Below are 17,510 nucleotides of genomic sequence, written 5' to 3' on the forward strand. Positions count from 1 at the left end.
GGGGGAATCAGGTTGATTCACAGTCGCCTCCCATTGTGTTGCCAGCTGTAGTCTTATGCTTAGCAACTAACTACTTACATATATTACGTTTTACTACCTCAAATACATTTGAGCGTTGATACTCAGTCAAATCTTCCAGGCAGCACAACTGAAGGGAGGGATCTTTTTGTTTCATCATCAATTGACGGCACAGTATATATAGTAGGGTATCGGTGACTTCCCACCGAGATGACAGGCGGGAGATGAGTAAGTATACAAATAAATAAACATGAGAGACATATATCGTGAGAATCAAAACAGAACCAATATTTATAAAACCAGTAACGCAAAACGGGACGCGGGAAAAGAGATTCCACATCGACTTTTTTGTCGCTGCTTCTCTTTTTCCCCCGAGCCCGTCGTTTAAAAATGCTCTTTCCAGAATCTGAACCGAACCTCTCTGGTCGTACACTCTTTCGCAGCCTTTCTGATATCCTTTGCCGCCACGTTCGGGCCGCAAAAGTACACACCGACGTCTGTCCGTAACGAGGCATCCAAGCCAGGCATGTATGTCTGGTCAACGAGACCGTTACGCAGCGCCGAGAAAAAGGTTTTGAAGTCCGGCCGACCAAACTTCGTACCTGTGCGTAATTCAGTCAACGGATCAACCTGCTGACCAACGGAGTTGAGCATGATGTTGGCCGCAGTGTCCTGGTCAAAGCGTTGGGTGAGATAGGTGTGGATGCGCAAGAATTCCTGCCCTGAGCGCGAATCGGCGGCAGATTGCGCTTCGAGGGAGGAGAGGAGGGCATGGAACCATTCAAAGGAGCTCGTATCTCGGCAAATCCAGATGAATTCGACTCGGCGGAGACGGGTGGGCGGGTTAGGTCCGGCGCGGAGATGCCAGATGTTCTTGAGGATGGAAGCCCATGGCGTCACACCAATACCGGTGCCGATCAAGATGGCGATTTCATTGTCAAAGACGTCTTCAGCTGGAGCTCCGTAGGGTCCGTCGATACGGATTTTTGGCATGGTCTGGCCGTTTTGGACGGCGATTTCGTACATTCCAAGGGGATCGAGGCCATCGATATCTTTGGCTTGCTCCGGACCACAACCAAGACGGTTACCAAGCGCTCTGGTCCAGTCGCCCACTTGGCGAATATGAATACTGACGTAAGGATCAAATGGGCAGGAGGTGATGGTAAACGGATGCCACTGTGTTTTTGAAATGTCCGGAACTTGGATGAAAAGCCATTGGCCGGCTTTATATCTCATGCTGGGCTTGCTGAATTGGATTTCCATGGCATCTTTAGGATGAAGGTTAGTCTAGAGATCTAAGTCGGCGAAATTGGCATAGCACTCACCATAAGGGTGCCGAACGACCTTGGTAATTTTGGTTTCCCGCGCCGCACGTACTTCTCTATAAAGCCGTTCGATAAGGTAGATTCCGCCACCGAAAAGCTCCCATCTCCATCCCTCGTAGCCGATGCAATGGTCCCAAAAGTCTTTACCGGCAAATGGGGACAGAGGATCAAGGGTATCTCGAACGAAGCACCCCGTAGCATGGGTATAGAGACCAAGTAGGAACGGAACAAAAAGATGATGCGTATACCAGAAAGTCTCAAAGGCCTGTTGCCTGATGCGGGCATGCGCTGTGGTGTACATTAACAACATGCACAAAAGCATGATGTGCCCGGTAATGCCACCTGCTTGGGTGTAGTGGATCTGGACAGCAGTTTCCTTGCGGACTTGTGATTTTTCAACGTTGAAGAAGCTGTTGATCTAATTAGCAAGCGAATTTTCGAACAGAGGTGTTCTTTGAGAGGCGGAAAAAATTCAAAGACTTACTTGACATAGTGAGCGATGGTATGAACAAGGCTGAAAAAGAGTAGTGAATAAGCGACCTGCCGATGGAACCACACCGATTCGTCTAACGGTAGCCATCTAAATTTCGGTCTGACATATCGCAGTAGCGTTCTACACATGGGAAGTAAAATGAGAGTCCCATCGACGGAGAGGACTAAGCCGGCCCCTCGAGAGATCCATACTGAGTACTGTAGCGTATTCAGCGGTGCGAGTCGAATATCGCCCGCCTGTTTCCACCTATTCGACAGCTGTCAGCTTCTTGGATTCAATTTCTCATATCCGAGATGGTTCGAAGGCCGGCTTACCATCCATATATGAAAACACCCAGCTGCATGCCATGAAAAAGAAAGTAGAATAAGATCTTAGAGCCACCAAAATGCCGCTTCCACGCTGAGTGCTCCATGATGCTGGCCGATGCAGATTCCCATAAAAGCAGGCAGAGTGAGCAGTGGCGATTGAAGAACGAACCACCAGGGAACCGCAGGTCCTCGAGGTGTTACGATCTCAGCGAAGGTGATGGGGGAATAAGTGAGTAGACGCCGAGAAGAAAAGTAGAGGGCCAACAGAGCATGAGATAAGCCGAGAAGGAAAAGCGAGGCCTGGCCGTAGTAGTTATCTTCGCGTGCAGGGCAAAAGCAAGCGCATCAATATTAAAGGAGTCGCGGAATCGTTCCAAGTTGACCAAAGCAAGAATGCAGAGCACCCAAGAAGGGGACCCCCGCGCCAGAGACGCCCGAGCTCGAGAAGCTGAGCTTCCTCTTCCAGTGTTATCTTGGTTTCGCGAGGCTGGATTTGGATAACTGTGTTCCCCTGGCCGGATCTGCGTTGAAAGTATGTCGCCGCCAGCGTTTGTGCCTGTCCATGTATCGCGGATTGCTGCACAACTACTTTGACGATTCTATCTTTTTATTTTTGACTTCAATCAAGATCTGTCTCCGCCTGCCCTGTTTTCGATGTGATCTTCTTGCAAATGTTTTCCCTTGAAATCGGAATAACGAGCGTGGTTGGCTCGCGGCTGGTCACGACGCCGGTTTGTAACCGGTGCTGTTTGACCCTGGGATCGAGCGAGAACCAGGTATATTTCCGAAGAGGAATAGTCCGATCGACCCAGGATGTTCCAGGCGACGGATCGGAATGGTTCTTGTTAGAAATGTGTCGCGTTTGTCTGGATATCTGGCGCTGGATCGGGGTCCTGTCTCAGCTGTCGTTGGAGAAGGTTGTCGCTCTGCGGCGGTGATGAGACGCTGGACGATTCCAATCTGCCCCCCTTCGACTCCCAGCCCAAGCCAGAGTTTTGTGTGTTCGATGACTGAATTGTGAGTTGATTCAAGTCTCGAGAAGTTGAGACGGCGTCAAGTTGGTTTCTTTCTTTTTTTCTCGACGTCGTCGTGGTGGTTGCCGGCCCTGCAGAGGGAGAACCGGCGACAAACGCTCAACCGGGATTGTTCGCAGCCAAATAACCAGCTAATTTTATCACACGGCGGTCCCTTGTCTGTGCAGACGGACAGCAGGACGACAAGGGGGTTTATTTGCTGATGATCTGCCTGAACGGCGACTATGAACCTAAGGCGATGCCCCAACCCTGGCCAGAGAGCAACCTTTTTCACTCGAGTCGACAGCGTAGGGAGTGCAAAGGCCTCAGGCGATATCCGGGCTAAACAGTCCAAGCCTACGATGATCCGCTGCCGGGTTGTTTTCTGTCCGATTGACTAGTTACCGAAATCTCATGGACAGGGAGCGACAAGCAGCCCAGGTTGCCAATCAGTGAACATGCCGAAAACAACAACATGGCCCGCATGGCATGATTCGAGGGTGCTTGACGGCATGCTCATCTTTAGCGAGGAGCCACATCATGGCCGTTTTTCTTGGTAACTAACGATTCGAGGCACGGCCCATGCCATTTACATCGTCCGGTGGAAAGGAGCACACGCTTCCGAGGGGATCAGAGCGGCTGGGTGGATTGAACGCTGATGACTATGTAGTTACTGTCTCGTAACCACTGGCAGTCGTTGCTTGAGGGAACATCTACAGGCATAACTACAATCCCGTTGTCTCCAGCCAACCACCCTGGGCCTCGATGACTTCAAAGTGGACCGCATTTGAGAGCGGCGTGGTGATTGAGTCTTTGCCCAAATTGGTGAATGCGAGACTGCCAGAGGGCAACATGACAGGTGTGTATTTATAGCAACTTTGGAGGGCCAGATGCTGCTTTGGCCTATCATACGGCGTGATGCAGCCGCTGAGGCTTCAAGAGGCCGTGTGGCCGCAACCCTTGGCCCTCGATCCACATGGCACTCTCGCCAATGGGAAGTGAAAAAGAAACGTCGAGAGCAAGAGGGGAAACTCAAGCGTTCTCTTGGGAGAAGCGGGCGGTTGGAAAGGGAGGATAGGACTCATCGGAGTGATACAAAGATGGCTATTTTCTTACCCAGTGTACAGAGAACTAGCAGAGCACAGATGGATATATGCTGTGCCACCTGGACGACGCTGTGTATACTTGCTTCCAGTCTGGCCAACTTGAAGAGACTGAAAAGGGCTTGATCGTTGAGACCGGCTCTTCAATCTTCTTCCGAGCGATACTCGCGGAGGAATGCCAATGCTGCAACTCTGAAGAACGTCAAAGGCTTGACTAGTTAGTTAACTAGTTAACTTCCCGGCGCATCCACAGCGCTATTCATCACTGTTTGATACAACAATTCTTTTGCTGCGCGGAGGAGCTCTTTGATCACCAAGGCAGTGGCAGATAGATTGATAGACACAAACACTCCGTTTCCATCTCTCGAGTCCTCTATCATCGTCTCCTGTGAAATATCACCTCCATCCTTGCAGAAATGCCTTCCTGTCAACGCCAAAGACCGTGGCGCTTGGAGCTGCAACGGGCGTCCAACCACAGCCCTGAAGCTGCAGACTCGCTGCAGGACAGCCATGCCTCATCACATCGCCAACCCTTGCGATCACACATGAATAGCAACGAATCGCACGCCGCGAACCGCCTTTCCCATGGCCCTTGGCGTCACATCGGCGTGCAAGGATATCCTCTCCCTTTCTGACCTGTATCGTCGCAGCCCCTTCAAGCCCCCCCCGCTCTGTTGGCGCTCCCGCCACCCATCATGCATGCTTCCATGCAGCCTCTCTGGTCGTCTTCGGTTGATGGGGAGATGGGCCATGGGTTCGAGAAAACCGCCAGTTGTGATTCCTCAATCCAGTCAACGTGCCGCCCCGTCTTCCTTGTCCATCGGACTTTGGCCATTTTATGTCATGAGCCGCTGCATGTATTTCTTTTCAATCACAAAAATCTTTCTCGGCTCGGCCATCTGGGTGAATTTTAGTCTTCTCTTTTGCTTTCTCCGCTTCGGTAGTTAGTTTAGCTGCATTTTCTTCCCATCATCGTTGACTACATATCGGGCTTCCCCTCTCATTCTAAAAGGCCCCCAGGAGCCTTGACAATGCTCTGCAAAGGGGTGACGGTCCAAGCAGGTAACCAATTCCGTCCTTCTCTGACAGCATCTCAGGCCGGTTTATGCTAATTGCGACCTTTTAGAATCATAGTTGCCCATTTGGCCATAGTGCGACTTTATCGTCTCATGCTGCCTTGGTAGTTCCGTCGCAGAATTGTGTCATCCGTGAAGCAAGTCGGGAGAAGTCAAACTGGGACGCTGAGGTTCCGATATTTTGCTAGTCATCCCTTTAAATCTTACGGACTGCCGTTATTATTCCGATGTCTCCCTTTTCTGGCGTCTCGGTAGGCGCATGTTGAACCGTTTTTTGAGCCACAATATATCCCCGAGCCGCTGCTCGCATCCCGACCCTACTGTCCTCACAACTTCCTCCTGGAGACGGATATACTCGTTCTGCCTTTTCCACAAACCGTCCGCATCGAAGCTGGGCCCCGATCATCCAGTCGAAGCGCAGAGGGAGGGAAGGACAAGGCCAGCCTGATTAACTAGGACATGAAAAGATGGGAAAACTTATCAAAAACCACTTGGCAAGATTAATCGTCCTCACAGCAGCAATTGGTATGTTCGGAATTCGTGCTGGGACTTTTTCGTACAAATGCTAACGCTACAACTGCAGGCCAATTTGCCGCTGGTATTCATGGATTCTTCTGGCCAAAGGTCTTTTGGGACTTTCTCACGAAAAACCTCGATGGAGCGGTCAAGCCTGTTCCCGTCCTTCAGATCTTCAACGTCATATTTGGATTGATCGGTATCGCATTGGAATGGCCCTTGAAACCTATAGCGGGAACGTTGGTTCACCGCAGTATCGAAGCTCGATTACTGGTATTCCCAGTCAGCACACTTCTAGCAGCGCTGCTATACCAGGGCACGAACCCTGCTATATATTACATTGTCGGAATGATTGTATATTTCTGGGGGTACAGCGAGGGAGAGGTATGTATTTTGAACTAGCTCCACATACGTCTGGGCCTGTTGGCTAACTGCGTGTTTTGCAGATTGTCTGCCCTGAGCCGTGGACCTTGCCCAAACGCCCGGGACGAGTCATGAAAGTATAATGAACTAATTTTCCTCATGGCGTTGATGGCACACATAAACCCTTATGAACGGGGGCCCAGGACGGCCTGCTCGTGATACTGGACCCATTCTTCCCCTTCGACGATTTGTACATTTACGAGAAGATTTTCTTTTTGATGTGCCGCTGAGCACTTGGACATGATATTTCTGTATCTTTTTGCGGATGGATTGGACCCTTTTTGCTGGCTTTTGAGCGGCTAGCATACGAGCAGTATATACCTACATCACATATAAAATTCAATTTTGATAACAAAAATCACTACGTTTACACATTGAGACCGTAATGGATTGCCCTGATAAGAGATTACTTGTCCAAACAGTGTGTCGTTTGTTCTGTTCTGGAGTATTACCGGCGTGGATTGCATCGCCTCAGGATGATCAGTGGCAAAGATGGATGCTTGGAGAAATCGCGAGATGACTTTTTTTCTTTTTCTAGCGCGCAGGCAGCAGCTTCATCTGATCCCCTATTTATACGGCGAGCGAGTCTCAAAGTATTGAACAAGAGCAGTGAAGAGAAGTTGATTTTGGTTTCGTCCACTTCCTCCACATCTCGCAAAGAATGACACCGTCCACCGCCGACCTCTCCAACTGCGAGACGGTGATCTCGTTCAACGGCAGTCTGGACCAATACCTCCATGTATCGCCAACAAAGAATGAAAATACCAGGAGCGAGACCGCCTCGCCATTGAAACGGAAACTGAACAGCGCAACAGACGAGCAAAGCAACCCGTCGTCGCCCACCAAACGCCCATCTCCCTCCGCCCTCCCCATCCCATCTCCCACCCGCCGAACCACCCGCTCACAGTCCACCCAGGCCCTCCAAACCACCCTCCTCACCCGCCCATCCCCAACAAAACGAACCCGAAGCTCCAAATCCACCACCCCCGCCTCTCCCGCCCCCAATGGCGGACCCGTCTGTCTCCTCCGCGACACCATCCCGCCCGGCCTGATCCTTCTCTTCATCGGCGTCAACCCCGGCATCATGACCGGCCAAACCGGCTTCGTCTACGCCCACCCGTCCAATCTATACTGGAAGCTCCTACACTCGTCGGGCATAACGGCCCGTCGACACCCGCCGAGCGATACTTACCGCCTCCCCGAGCTCTATGGCGTCGGGAACACGAACATCGTGGCGCGTCCGACGCGCGATGCGAGTATGCTGTCCAAGGCGGAGATGGATGCGGGCGTGGCCATTCTGGAAGAGAAGGTTAGGAAGAGTAGGCCGGAGGCGGTGTGTTTGGTTGGGAAGAGCATTTGGGAGACGTTTTGGAGGGTTAGGAAGGGGAGGAATATCAAGAAGGAGGAGTTTAGATATGGTTGGCAGGATGAAACTGAGAACATGGGCGTGATAGCACGTGGGGAGGGCGAGGATGGCGAGGAGTGGAAAGGTGCGAGGGTATTCGTGACTACGACGACGAGTGGACTGGCTGCTGGCATGTCAATGGCCGAAAAGGAGGCCGTGTGGAGCGAACTGGGAGCGTGGGTGAAGCAAAGAAGGGATGAGAGCAATTTTGTCCCTATAGCCAATTGAAAATGAGTTAATATCATTCAAAAATATCATACTCAGGCGCTACTGTTCCTGAATGTCACTCCTCATAATCACTACTTTGATCTTGCGGCAATTCCGGAGAGCGCCTGCTTTTCTCTTGCTCCTCATCTATTTCGTCAAGCGTGTCCTCCAAATCAACATGAACCCGCAACCCTTTCTCCACAAGCACATTCCAGACCTTCCTCAACTCGTCAAAACTCATAGTATCTTTCAATCCAGGTTCTGTAAATGCCAAAAGAACCAGCTCCTTGGCCCATGGGCAGGATCGGATGGATCTATAAAACACATCGCGCGCCCGTCTCTTTTGGCTCAGCGCTAATTCGAACAGTGTATAAAGCTTCCAGATCGCAGCGCTGGATTGGCCTGGATGCGAGCTGACAGCCGTTTCAAAAGCTGACCGGGTAGAATGAACCGTCGATCCAACGGATACGCCTCGATGGAGTTCGCTAAAAATGGAGAAGAAATGAGGTGTGAGAGCAGAACCGCCCGAAAGACCCGTATGTTCATCTGCCTTGCCCTGTGACGGAGAGAGTATATGCTGTCGAAGAACCAGACGAACGCGGTCGTCGATTCTGAAACGAGATTCATTAAGAAAGAAAATACCAAGGAAGATGGTGTTATTCGGAAAAACGACAAGGCTCTTGGATAGTTCTTCGCGGATTAGGGCCGGCTTATATTTCATGGTGTTGGAGATATGATGCCAGATCAATTTAGCTTTAGCTTGGTGGAGAAGTTCAGATAAGCATGTCTGCTCAAGATTGTTTTCCTTTAGTCGCTTTTCGGAAGCCCCGTATATGTCCAAAGCAGCTTCGATATCAAAATTGCGCGTAAGGTAACGCAGCAGAGCTAGGCAGTCAGTACTATTGGTAAATAGTGTAGGATTCCGAAAAGTTAGCCCATGTTCTTGGGTTTCGGTGAGAACCTATAGATTGTTAGCAAAGTCAGTAAGCTAAGGAGAAGTCAACCCTACCTTTTGTATTTTCAGAAACTCTGCTGGACTAAGGTCCTTCACCTGCTCTGCATGACTCGATAGCCTATCAGCGTCAATTGCATTTTCTGAAATCGCAAGGAGGACTTGAATTGCTTTGGAAGCATTGTTTTTGTTCAACGCCTCCCAAATCCAGGATCGCCACAGCAACACACAGGTTTTCTTCACCTCCTCCGGGAACGACTTGCTCATTGATAAAGTCGTCATCCAGACCTTGTCAGCTGCAGCCTCCCGACCACGGCGACTCTCGATTAGTGCGTATGCGTTATAAAGCCCAATGTTTGACGGGCGCTTCCGTAGAAGACTTTTAGCATATTTTATAGCGTCATTGGGATTGCATATATATTCAAGGCCAGCCGAATAAATAGCCAATGTATCGCTGGCAGAGACACGGTCCACCAATTGCCGCAAGGTCCGCCGGACCGATGCAGCGTCGAGAGAGCTGGTAGTGTCTACATACGTGGATTTCCAAGACTCAAAGGCGGAGAACCAAGCGGAGCCATCGCTGAAAATGCTGTCTTCCGTTGGTATGAAGTTAGAGTAGGGAAAGGACGAGAGTAAAGGTAGGCTGGAAGCCTCCGGATCATGGGACAATGCCTTGAACCATTGTGAAGAAGCATTTACTTGTTCTAAAGCCAAGTTGCGAACATAAGGGTCTTCACACCATTCTTTCAAAATATCGCCGTTTTGTTCGAATGATTGTGGCAGGAGATGGGAAAAGAGTAGGAATGCATCAAGAAGCAAACTTTGCAGCTGTTCTTCAGGGAAGAATAGAAGGAAATCCGAAATATCAGAAGACAATATCACTCGGTATGGATCGTCTTCTTGGACCTCATCCAGTGTTCTAGCTGGTAAACGGGAGTAATGCATCTGATATCGCTCCGTGTTGACCCAAGATTCAAAGATTGCTCTGGTAGCAATGTTTCCAAGAGGCGGGTCTGATTTGGCCTCCGGGGGTTCATTTTCAGCGCCCCAGCCTTTAGCCCCGACCTCCCCGAGCCGTGGAATTTCGCTATCCCAGAACTCAGAAAATGCCCGACGAGCGTTGGAAAGATTGCTTTTGAGATCAAGGGAGCTTGGGTGAAAAAGGTTGAATTCCAATATTGCCTGCCATATGCCAAAGGCATGCTCACAAAATCCTGCCTCTCGCATAAACAAACTAAGCCGCAGAAGGATATAGATATCAATCGCACCCTGTTTTAAGCTGTCAGGCTGGGTTTGATTGATGTTCAGGCACTCTAAGAAAATTTGTCGGCAGGCTTCGTACGTAAAATTGGCAAAGCGGGTCTGTTGAAAGTCTAGGTATTTAACCCACAGGGCGATATATCCTGGATTTGACTGCAAGACGTTTTTCCATTTGTCGGCCACAGTTTTCGTATCCCAGATCGCGGCACCCTCTTCCATCATGCCGAGTAATAGACCGTCGCGGGGGACATCGGCTGGAATTTTACGCAACGCGTTTTCGTACATGGAGACCTTAACTTCCGCAATACTCCTTTTTTCAGCAACTGTATGGGTCCGCCGACCTTCTGAATCTGCCGTCCCAACCATGTTGCTCTGATGGTTGATGAGATCCAACCACCCATTGACGTCATCTGGGTGCGACGATACACGCGCTGAAAGTGTAGCATTTCGACGTCGTGCAGCCTCCCCTTCTAGCTCCAGATCCGAATCCGACGTCAAATCGCCATCCAAATCGGGCTCGTCGACCGGCTTGGCTTTCCCCTCAATTGATCGGTAGTTTGGCCCCGAATCTTCGGAAGAGGCTCTGTCAAGTCTTCTTCGTTTTCTGCCCCTACTTGAGGTTAAAGGAATAAAGCTCTGCTGCGATTCCGAATCGGTCTCGCCGCGGGGATCGTGCCGAATGCGTCTGTATTCCTTGAGTTTACTGACTCGCTTCCAGACAGAAGAGCTATATTTTTGTCTGGTGCTGTCGGTTGCGGCATGACTGCCGCGCGGGCGGACCACAATCTTGGTTCCCAAGCTCGATTCGCGATCGATGGCAAAGCTATTAGGGAGCCCCAGGATCCTTCCCGCCCCGACACGATGATAAGACGGAACATTGTATCTGTGAGGCGCTCCATATTCCACGTTGTATCTGTCACCCTTCGTATCTATTTTGAAGAAATCCGGTTTATGCTGAACCGGTTCCGTCTGTTCGACTGGGCGACCAGATCCGCGATAATGCCGCGTATCACTGTAGCCTGTGGAGGTAGGGTGGCCGGCCGGCTGGTGGTCACTGCGCTTTCCCTCTCGCTTAGCCCGGGAGGCATATCGAGCACCATCGTGCTCCCTATGTCGGACGGCATCCCGGCTTGTCTTTAATGGTTCCTGGGCTTTCGTCTCAGCTTGGACTTTTGGTTTGAAGCTCGCGAACTTGGGTATCGCTGGCTTTCCTCAATTCAAAAAAGTTAGCTTGTTTCCAGCCCGACATAATAGACTCCATACCTTTCCTTCCCCCGACGCCATCTTCGTCGTTGAATCTCAACTCTCTCCTGCATTCGAGCTATCGGTCATCACTCCAAGTGAAGCTCAGCTTTCACGTGATAGCTGTTAGTCAGCGATCTTAGCTCGGCGGCGGAGGAACTATGCTCCGGGCCGGGCAAAACTTCCCGTTTCGGAACATAAATTTTTAGAGCTTCGCCGTGAGGATCAGCGACATCGAGCTACACGGGAAGCGGGTTTCGATTTGCACGGTCGTTTCGGAAATGTCATTGCTTTAAAGAGAACTCTGACGACAAACACACGAGCTTTCACAATGGCCTCGTCACTCGCTGCGCAGCTTGCGCAAATCGCAGCGACATCGACCCATCAGCTCGATCTAAAAGCGCAGAGAGCAGCGCATTCTCAGTCTTTGATATTTGATAAGAAAGTTGCCGGCTCCCAAAGTTTTGATACGATCTTTCAAATATGCTACGAAGGATTCCAAGAACTGTGCGCGCTAGACTCGCGGTTTCTCTCGTTCAGGCGCAATATTTTCAGCGACCAGAGCAAAACAGAGGACCGCGGACAGATGACCGCGGGCCAGAATAAAGAACTCGACAGTGTACTGGAGGATTTCCTTGCTTTGGTTGGGTCCCGCCTATTATTGACACCAGCAGTCAAAGCGGTCGACTGGCTTGTTAGGCGGTTCCGGTACGCATTGGAATTTGCTTCTGTCCCCAGATCTCCCTTTGTCAGCGCTGACGGTTCTCAATTTAGGGTAAACGAACATAATACGCATTTTCTTCTTCTAACATTTCTTCCATACCACACCACTCCGCTATTTCTTAACCTCCTATCTATCTTACCAGAGGATCTCACCCAGACGTTCAAAGTCCTGCTTCCATACAAGCGGAACCTAGCACTCCCGCCTCGCCAGGCAATTGTACAAAGTGCTTCCACAAATAAGTCGTTCTTTTCGGCCCTGAACAACTATGTTTTACAAGTTAGTAAAGCCCAGGCGCACTATCAGGGACTTGTTTCATTCTGGGCAGGCATAATTGCGGAGGCACTCGCGAATATGCTGGATTCGGCAAAGTCAGGAAGGAGAGAGATCGAAAGAAGGAATACCGAAGACGTGTTAATACGGATTCTGCCTGTATTAAATGAAGCTTTTTCGCTAAAAAAGGCGTCCCAGCTAGTCGTTGGCTGCTACATGTTGTGTGTCGTCCTGGGCAAACAAGGCTTCCCTCGAAGACCATGTTATAGACAGTTTGATGGAGGCTGTGACTGGCTCTTGGACCCAAGCGAATATAATCCCTGGCTTAACTTGCCTGTCTGTATTGTCACAGCAGAAACAAGAACAGTTCGTTCCGCCGAAAACGATCAAAGCAATTCTTAACCTGGACAACGCTATCCAAGTTCTTTATGAACTAAACGGGCGGCATTCCATGACGAGCTTGATTCTCAGTTTAATAAGAGGATGCATCAAACGAAGTGGGAAGCGATCAGATCCAGCTTATATCTCGTTCGTCAGCCAGGTAATCGAACGATCAATTTTAAGCGGCGCGGAAACAACTAAAGCTTTAAGCATTCTTCTCGAAGCATTCAACGGCCTACGACGACAAAATTTGGTGGCTGACGGGATGGGAAAGCAGCTGTCAGATTTACTTTTACAACTCAACGAATCAAGAACATTCGCGCCTTTGCTTCGTGAGGCGGTAAAAGACTCGGGCGTGGACATAACCGAGCTGGAAATGAGCCTGGCCACTGTTTTGCAAACAGATGTGGTGCCAGGGGAGATTGAAGACGTTGATATGGTGGATTCAACCGAAATAAGCCAGGTCCAAGATACCTTTGCCAACACTTTGGACTCGTTATCCCAAGCGTCAGCAAAAGAGCACTCGTTCCTGCTTGATATCCCGTCCCCACTATTTGGTCAGTTGGCCCATGCTTTTGTCCATGGGGCTTCTATGAGGGACAAGGTGTCAAGATTTACCAAATTGCCAGTGTTGCGCCCAGATAAAGTTGTGGATGAACCCCTCTATCTATCTTTTTTCATTCGAATATTCTCGGGCCCATATCCTGCAACCGCTAGGGCTGTGGCCATTAATATCGTGACTTGCCAGGTCGATGAAATGGCCAATAAGTGTGTCGATATGCAAGCAATCCTCCCGTATGCAATTGCTAGCCTCGCTGATCCTTCAGAGAGAGTCCGGAGAGAAGCCGCGAGCCTTTTGGCCGCGATTGACCGCCAAGCTTCCAAATTGAAAGATATGGATGTATCTCAGGTCCATAGTTGGGGTCGTGGGCATATCTACGGTCAAGCGGAACGCACGGGGCCCGTCCAGTGGCTCTCTCCCACGGATATTTACAGAGTTACTCACCGTGGGCTAATACCCGGTTTGGAAGAGTATGTGTTAGATCCAGAACACGTTGGCCGAGTGGTGGCTCAAATGATTCGAGGATCCCGGTCTCTAGAGGCATTGGGAGGGACTAACCCGAATCTTGCCGATATGGATTTTAAGAAATCTCTCCGCCGTGATATATTTACTTTCCTTTGCTCGCACATCAACGGTACGCCACTTTACGGTGTCAAATTAAGATTATTGAAGGCTCTCAATAAAGTGGGAAAAGCCAGTTCAATATATCGCTCTGAGGCTCTCCGGCAAACATTTGATCACTGGCGACTTTTACCTCCAGAAGATGTCAACCGAATTGAAGATGGTGAACAGGTCTCAGCGAAAGAGCTGGAGAATCAAATCTTATTGATAATTCATCCAAAGGAAAAAGAGGCTGTTGAGCTCCTATTTTCTTCTTTAACTTTAAATCCAGGATCTAATCGACAGTCATTCTTAGTGGCGGGTTTCAACCGCCTCAAAGATATTTGGTCTTCACTCGAAGAGAATTTTGAGCTAGCCCTAGCCGATCAACTGTTTGAAATATCTTTGGCCCCGTCGCCTCAAAATATTTCACTCGCAAATGCCTCCAGGAGTCTTCTCCGAGCTGTGGATTTATCGGGGCCTGTTATCCTTCAGTTTGTCCATAAGATTTCTTCGTGTACAGCAGATCTAGGGTCTCGGGGCCCGCCCTCAAAGAAGAGGCGGACAAGTCAGAACAACATGGTGCCGATGGACTTGATGGACAAAGAAATAGATGATTTGCTCCAGAAGCTGACTTTTGTTCTCGAGTTGGTTGACGGATCTCACGCGGAAAATAACCCGGAACTTATTCCTGGACTCTTCCAAATGCTTGCCGCCATCCACCATCTGAAGCTACAGACCCGGTCGGAGATGAGTTATTTGCTCAGTCTCAACCTTGGTATTCTGTTAAGTATCATAAACAATTGGAAAGGAACGCCCACTCGAAAGATCAATACGTCTGCTATCAGGGCAGATTTGATCATAGATTGTGTACGGACTTCAGAAAGTCCACAGGTGCAAAATACCGCCCTTCTCCTGATCGCAGGTTTAGCAACGGTCGCTCCGGAACTTGTCCTCCATAGCGTGATGCCCGTTTTTACCTTTATGGGCTCCAGTGTTCTAAGGAAAGACGACGAGTATTCAGCTCTAGTGATTGACCAGGTAAATTTTGCCGCCCCGTTTGTATGGAGTTCGAGGCTAATGATTCCCAAGACTATTGATCAAGTCGTTCCCCCGTTAGTGCAATCGTTACGAAATCATAAGAGAGACGTTGTCTCTGGAACATCGGAGCTGCTTCTCTCTTTCACCACCGCATTTGAACATATCCCTTCGTACCGCCGATTAAAACTTTTCGAAGCCTTAATCACAAAATTGGGCCCCGAAGATTTCCTCTTCGCAGTATTTGCTATGTTCGCAAATCGGTATGCTATGGATAAAGACGTTTTGGCAGTAATGACAGCTTTGGCTTCCAACTATGAAGCTGAACTGCAACTCATTGTGAGCTATTCGCCCAGTAGTGATTGACCAGAATCGTACTAACATCTTTTTAGACATATGCGAGGTATCTTAACTTGGTCAAAGATGCATTACAACCCAAGCCCACGTTAGCGAAGACGCTTCTAGGTGTAGGCAACGAGGACGAAAGGGACCCCCAGAAAGTGGCGGTGGACTTGCTTCAAGCACTTTCACATCTCCTTAAGTTTACCACGCTTCGAACTAAGATAATTGATTGTTTTGATTCTGGCACCAACGACCAAGTTGATAAGGTCCACGCACTCTTCTCCAGCATTTTGGAGCAACTTCTTGCCTTGTCCGAATCATTCCGTGCGGTGAAGTCTATAAACAGCGCCTGTGGAGAAGCCCTGGGTACATTGTTGGGCACACTGTCCTTGGTGGATTTCGTCGATACCATCGAGGTTTTACTCCGAAGACCGAGTGACGACCTTCGACGGAAAGTCCTGAAGCTCCTTGAGAGCCGCCTAGACTCTAATAACGATAGGGACAAGACGTCACAGATCAGAGTGCTATCCTTCTTGCCTGTTCTGGTTGGCATCATTGAAACATCTCCAGATATCCTGTTAAAACATGCAGCCGTTGCTTGCATCGAAAAGATCGGAGAGAAGTATGGCAAGAAGGATCCCCAGCAAGTTGTTGCAGCTGCAAAGGTTATTTCTGGCGAACACTGCATCGGACTACCCGATGGACGGATCAGGGTGATGGGACTACTTTGTCTTGCTTCGATGGCAGAGGTTCTTGGAGAAGCTATGATTCCAACACTTCCAGAAGCCCTGCCCCGCTCATTTGATTTGTTGCAAAGTGCCCTTGAAAACAGAGGCAACGGTTCGCAGGTTCATGATGCGGTCTATTCGCTAGTTTCTGCACTACTCATTCATGTTCCATGGATGATATCCGGCGACTACCTTGACAGGATTCTTCAGCTTTCGTTCAAATCTTCTGGCGCAGACCTGGGAGAAGAGTCCGATAGTAATCGCCTCGAAGCACTCCAGCTCCTAGCCAAAAGAGTGGATGTGAAAGAAGTGTTCAGTGCTGTCGAACGAAATTGGGAGCCGGCTGTGGAACAAGGCCCGAGCGTAAGTTGAGGACTTTTTTGTTGTCGTGAGACGGAGCATTAACACTATCTCTAGGCTGTTCAAGACGCTCTTGACATTGTCAAGACCGCGATTGAGAAGCACGCTAAATCTGCAACCGTAAAAAACGTTTCTGCTCTTATGAGCCTATTATGCAAGGCTTTCGACTTACGCCGGACTCAGCTATCCTCCTTGAAAGACGATGGATTTGATGAGGTTGACGTCGAGGAGATCGAAAACCAAGCGAATGACGTTGCCATCAAAATGATTTACAAGTTAAATGACACGGTCTTCCGCCCAATCTTTATAGATTTGACCGAATGGGCCACGAGTGGGCTGAGCAAAAATGATACCACTGGACGTGTGGCGAGATTAACCACGTTTTACAGATTTTTAGAGAAATTCTTTGGCACTCTTAAGGTCCGTAGCTCCTTTCGTGGTATAAAAAGTGTTGTTGTCTGCTTTCAGCTAATGATTCCATCTTTATAGTCTATTGTGACTGGATACTCGAGTTATATTATTGACAGTGCCGTCGAAGTGCTCAAATTTGCTCGCTGCAGTGACAAAGCCACGAAGGCGTTGTGGGTCAGTGGCCTGCGTATGCTTCGTAGTTCGTTCGAGCATGACCAAGATGGTATGGAGCGCCATTTTGCTATCGTTTAAACATGCGTTTTCGCTGACGTAGGCCATACAGAATTCTGGCAATCACCAAGCCACCTTGCATCTATCTCTGAACCTTTGATCAAACAGCTTGCTCTAGCGACAAACTTGCCCACGTTCAAGCTTGTTGCTGCTGAAGCGGTCCCTACAATTGTTGAACTTGCGGCAGCAGCTGACTCGCCCGATAACCATAAGGAGCTGAACACAGTGATTATGAAATTCATGCGCGCGGGGCAGAGCGGTGTCCGTGGAGGAGATAATCCATTCACACGTCTAGCGGCACTCAAATGCGAGCAAGCACTGACAGAGCGTTTGGGAGAGGAGTGGCTTGCATTGTTACCTGAGATGTTGCCATACATCAGTGAACTCCTGGAGGATGATGATGAAAAGGTGGAACGAGAGGTGCGGATATGGGTAATGTCGATTGAGGAGATACTCGGAGAAAAGCTGGATGATATGTTGACCTAGAGTGATGTACGTATGTATATGTTGCCTTTTTCCCAT

At 49.5% G+C, this 17,510-nt stretch overlaps 6 protein-coding genes across 6 annotated transcripts; 3 read left to right on the plus strand and 3 right to left on the minus strand.

The window, feature by feature from the left end:
- Nucleotides 1-402: 402 nt before the first annotated feature.
- UREG_03491 (uncharacterized protein) lies at nt 403-2,248 on the minus strand (the record flags this gene model as incomplete). Its single annotated transcript, XM_002543928.1, has 4 exons — nt 403-1,286; nt 1,344-1,753; nt 1,828-2,082; nt 2,151-2,248. The coding sequence occupies 4 exons, from the start codon at nt 2,246-2,248 to the stop codon at nt 403-405; spliced, it is 1,647 nt and encodes a 548-aa protein (XP_002543974.1).
- A 616-nt stretch (nt 2,249-2,864) lies between these two features.
- UREG_03492 (uncharacterized protein) lies at nt 2,865-3,880 on the minus strand (the record flags this gene model as incomplete). Its single annotated transcript, XM_002543929.1, is given in 3 exon segments — nt 2,865-3,154; nt 3,723-3,812; nt 3,832-3,880. The coding sequence occupies 3 exon segments, from the start codon at nt 3,878-3,880 to the stop codon at nt 2,865-2,867; spliced, it is 429 nt and encodes a 142-aa protein (XP_002543975.1).
- Nucleotides 3,881-5,803: 1,923 nt separating this feature from the next.
- On the plus strand, nt 5,804-6,358 carry UREG_03493 (uncharacterized protein; the record flags this gene model as incomplete). The annotated part of the gene is made up of 3 exons (XM_002543930.1): nt 5,804-5,861; nt 5,920-6,236; nt 6,299-6,358. The coding sequence occupies 3 exons, from the start codon at nt 5,804-5,806 to the stop codon at nt 6,356-6,358; spliced, it is 435 nt and encodes a 144-aa protein (XP_002543976.1).
- Nucleotides 6,359-6,936: 578 nt separating this feature from the next.
- Nucleotides 6,937-7,880, plus strand: UREG_03494 (uncharacterized protein; the record flags this gene model as incomplete). The annotated part of the gene is made up of 2 exons (XM_002543931.1): nt 6,937-7,765; nt 7,831-7,880. The coding sequence occupies 2 exons, from the start codon at nt 6,937-6,939 to the stop codon at nt 7,878-7,880; spliced, it is 879 nt and encodes a 292-aa protein (XP_002543977.1).
- A 995-nt stretch (nt 7,881-8,875) lies between these two features.
- UREG_03495 (uncharacterized protein) lies at nt 8,876-11,383 on the minus strand (the record flags this gene model as incomplete). The annotated part of the gene is made up of 2 exons (XM_002543932.1): nt 8,876-11,305; nt 11,363-11,383. 2 exons carry the CDS (start codon nt 11,381-11,383, stop codon nt 8,876-8,878), a joined length of 2,451 nt encoding a protein of 816 aa, XP_002543978.1.
- A 1,229-nt stretch (nt 11,384-12,612) lies between these two features.
- Nucleotides 12,613-17,009, plus strand: UREG_03496 (uncharacterized protein; the record flags this gene model as incomplete). Its single annotated transcript, XM_002543933.1, has 5 exons — nt 12,613-14,919; nt 14,971-15,255; nt 15,309-16,349; nt 16,404-16,766; nt 16,836-17,009. The coding sequence occupies 5 exons, from the start codon at nt 12,613-12,615 to the stop codon at nt 17,007-17,009; spliced, it is 4,170 nt and encodes a 1,389-aa protein (XP_002543979.1).
- Nucleotides 17,010-17,510: the final 501 nt, after the last annotated feature.

The sequence above is a fragment of the Uncinocarpus reesii genome, genomic scaffold (genome assembly GCF_000003515.1).
Source record: "Uncinocarpus reesii 1704 scaffold_2 genomic scaffold, whole genome shotgun sequence".
NCBI classification, from domain to species: domain Eukaryota; kingdom Fungi; phylum Ascomycota; class Eurotiomycetes; order Onygenales; family Onygenaceae; genus Uncinocarpus; species Uncinocarpus reesii.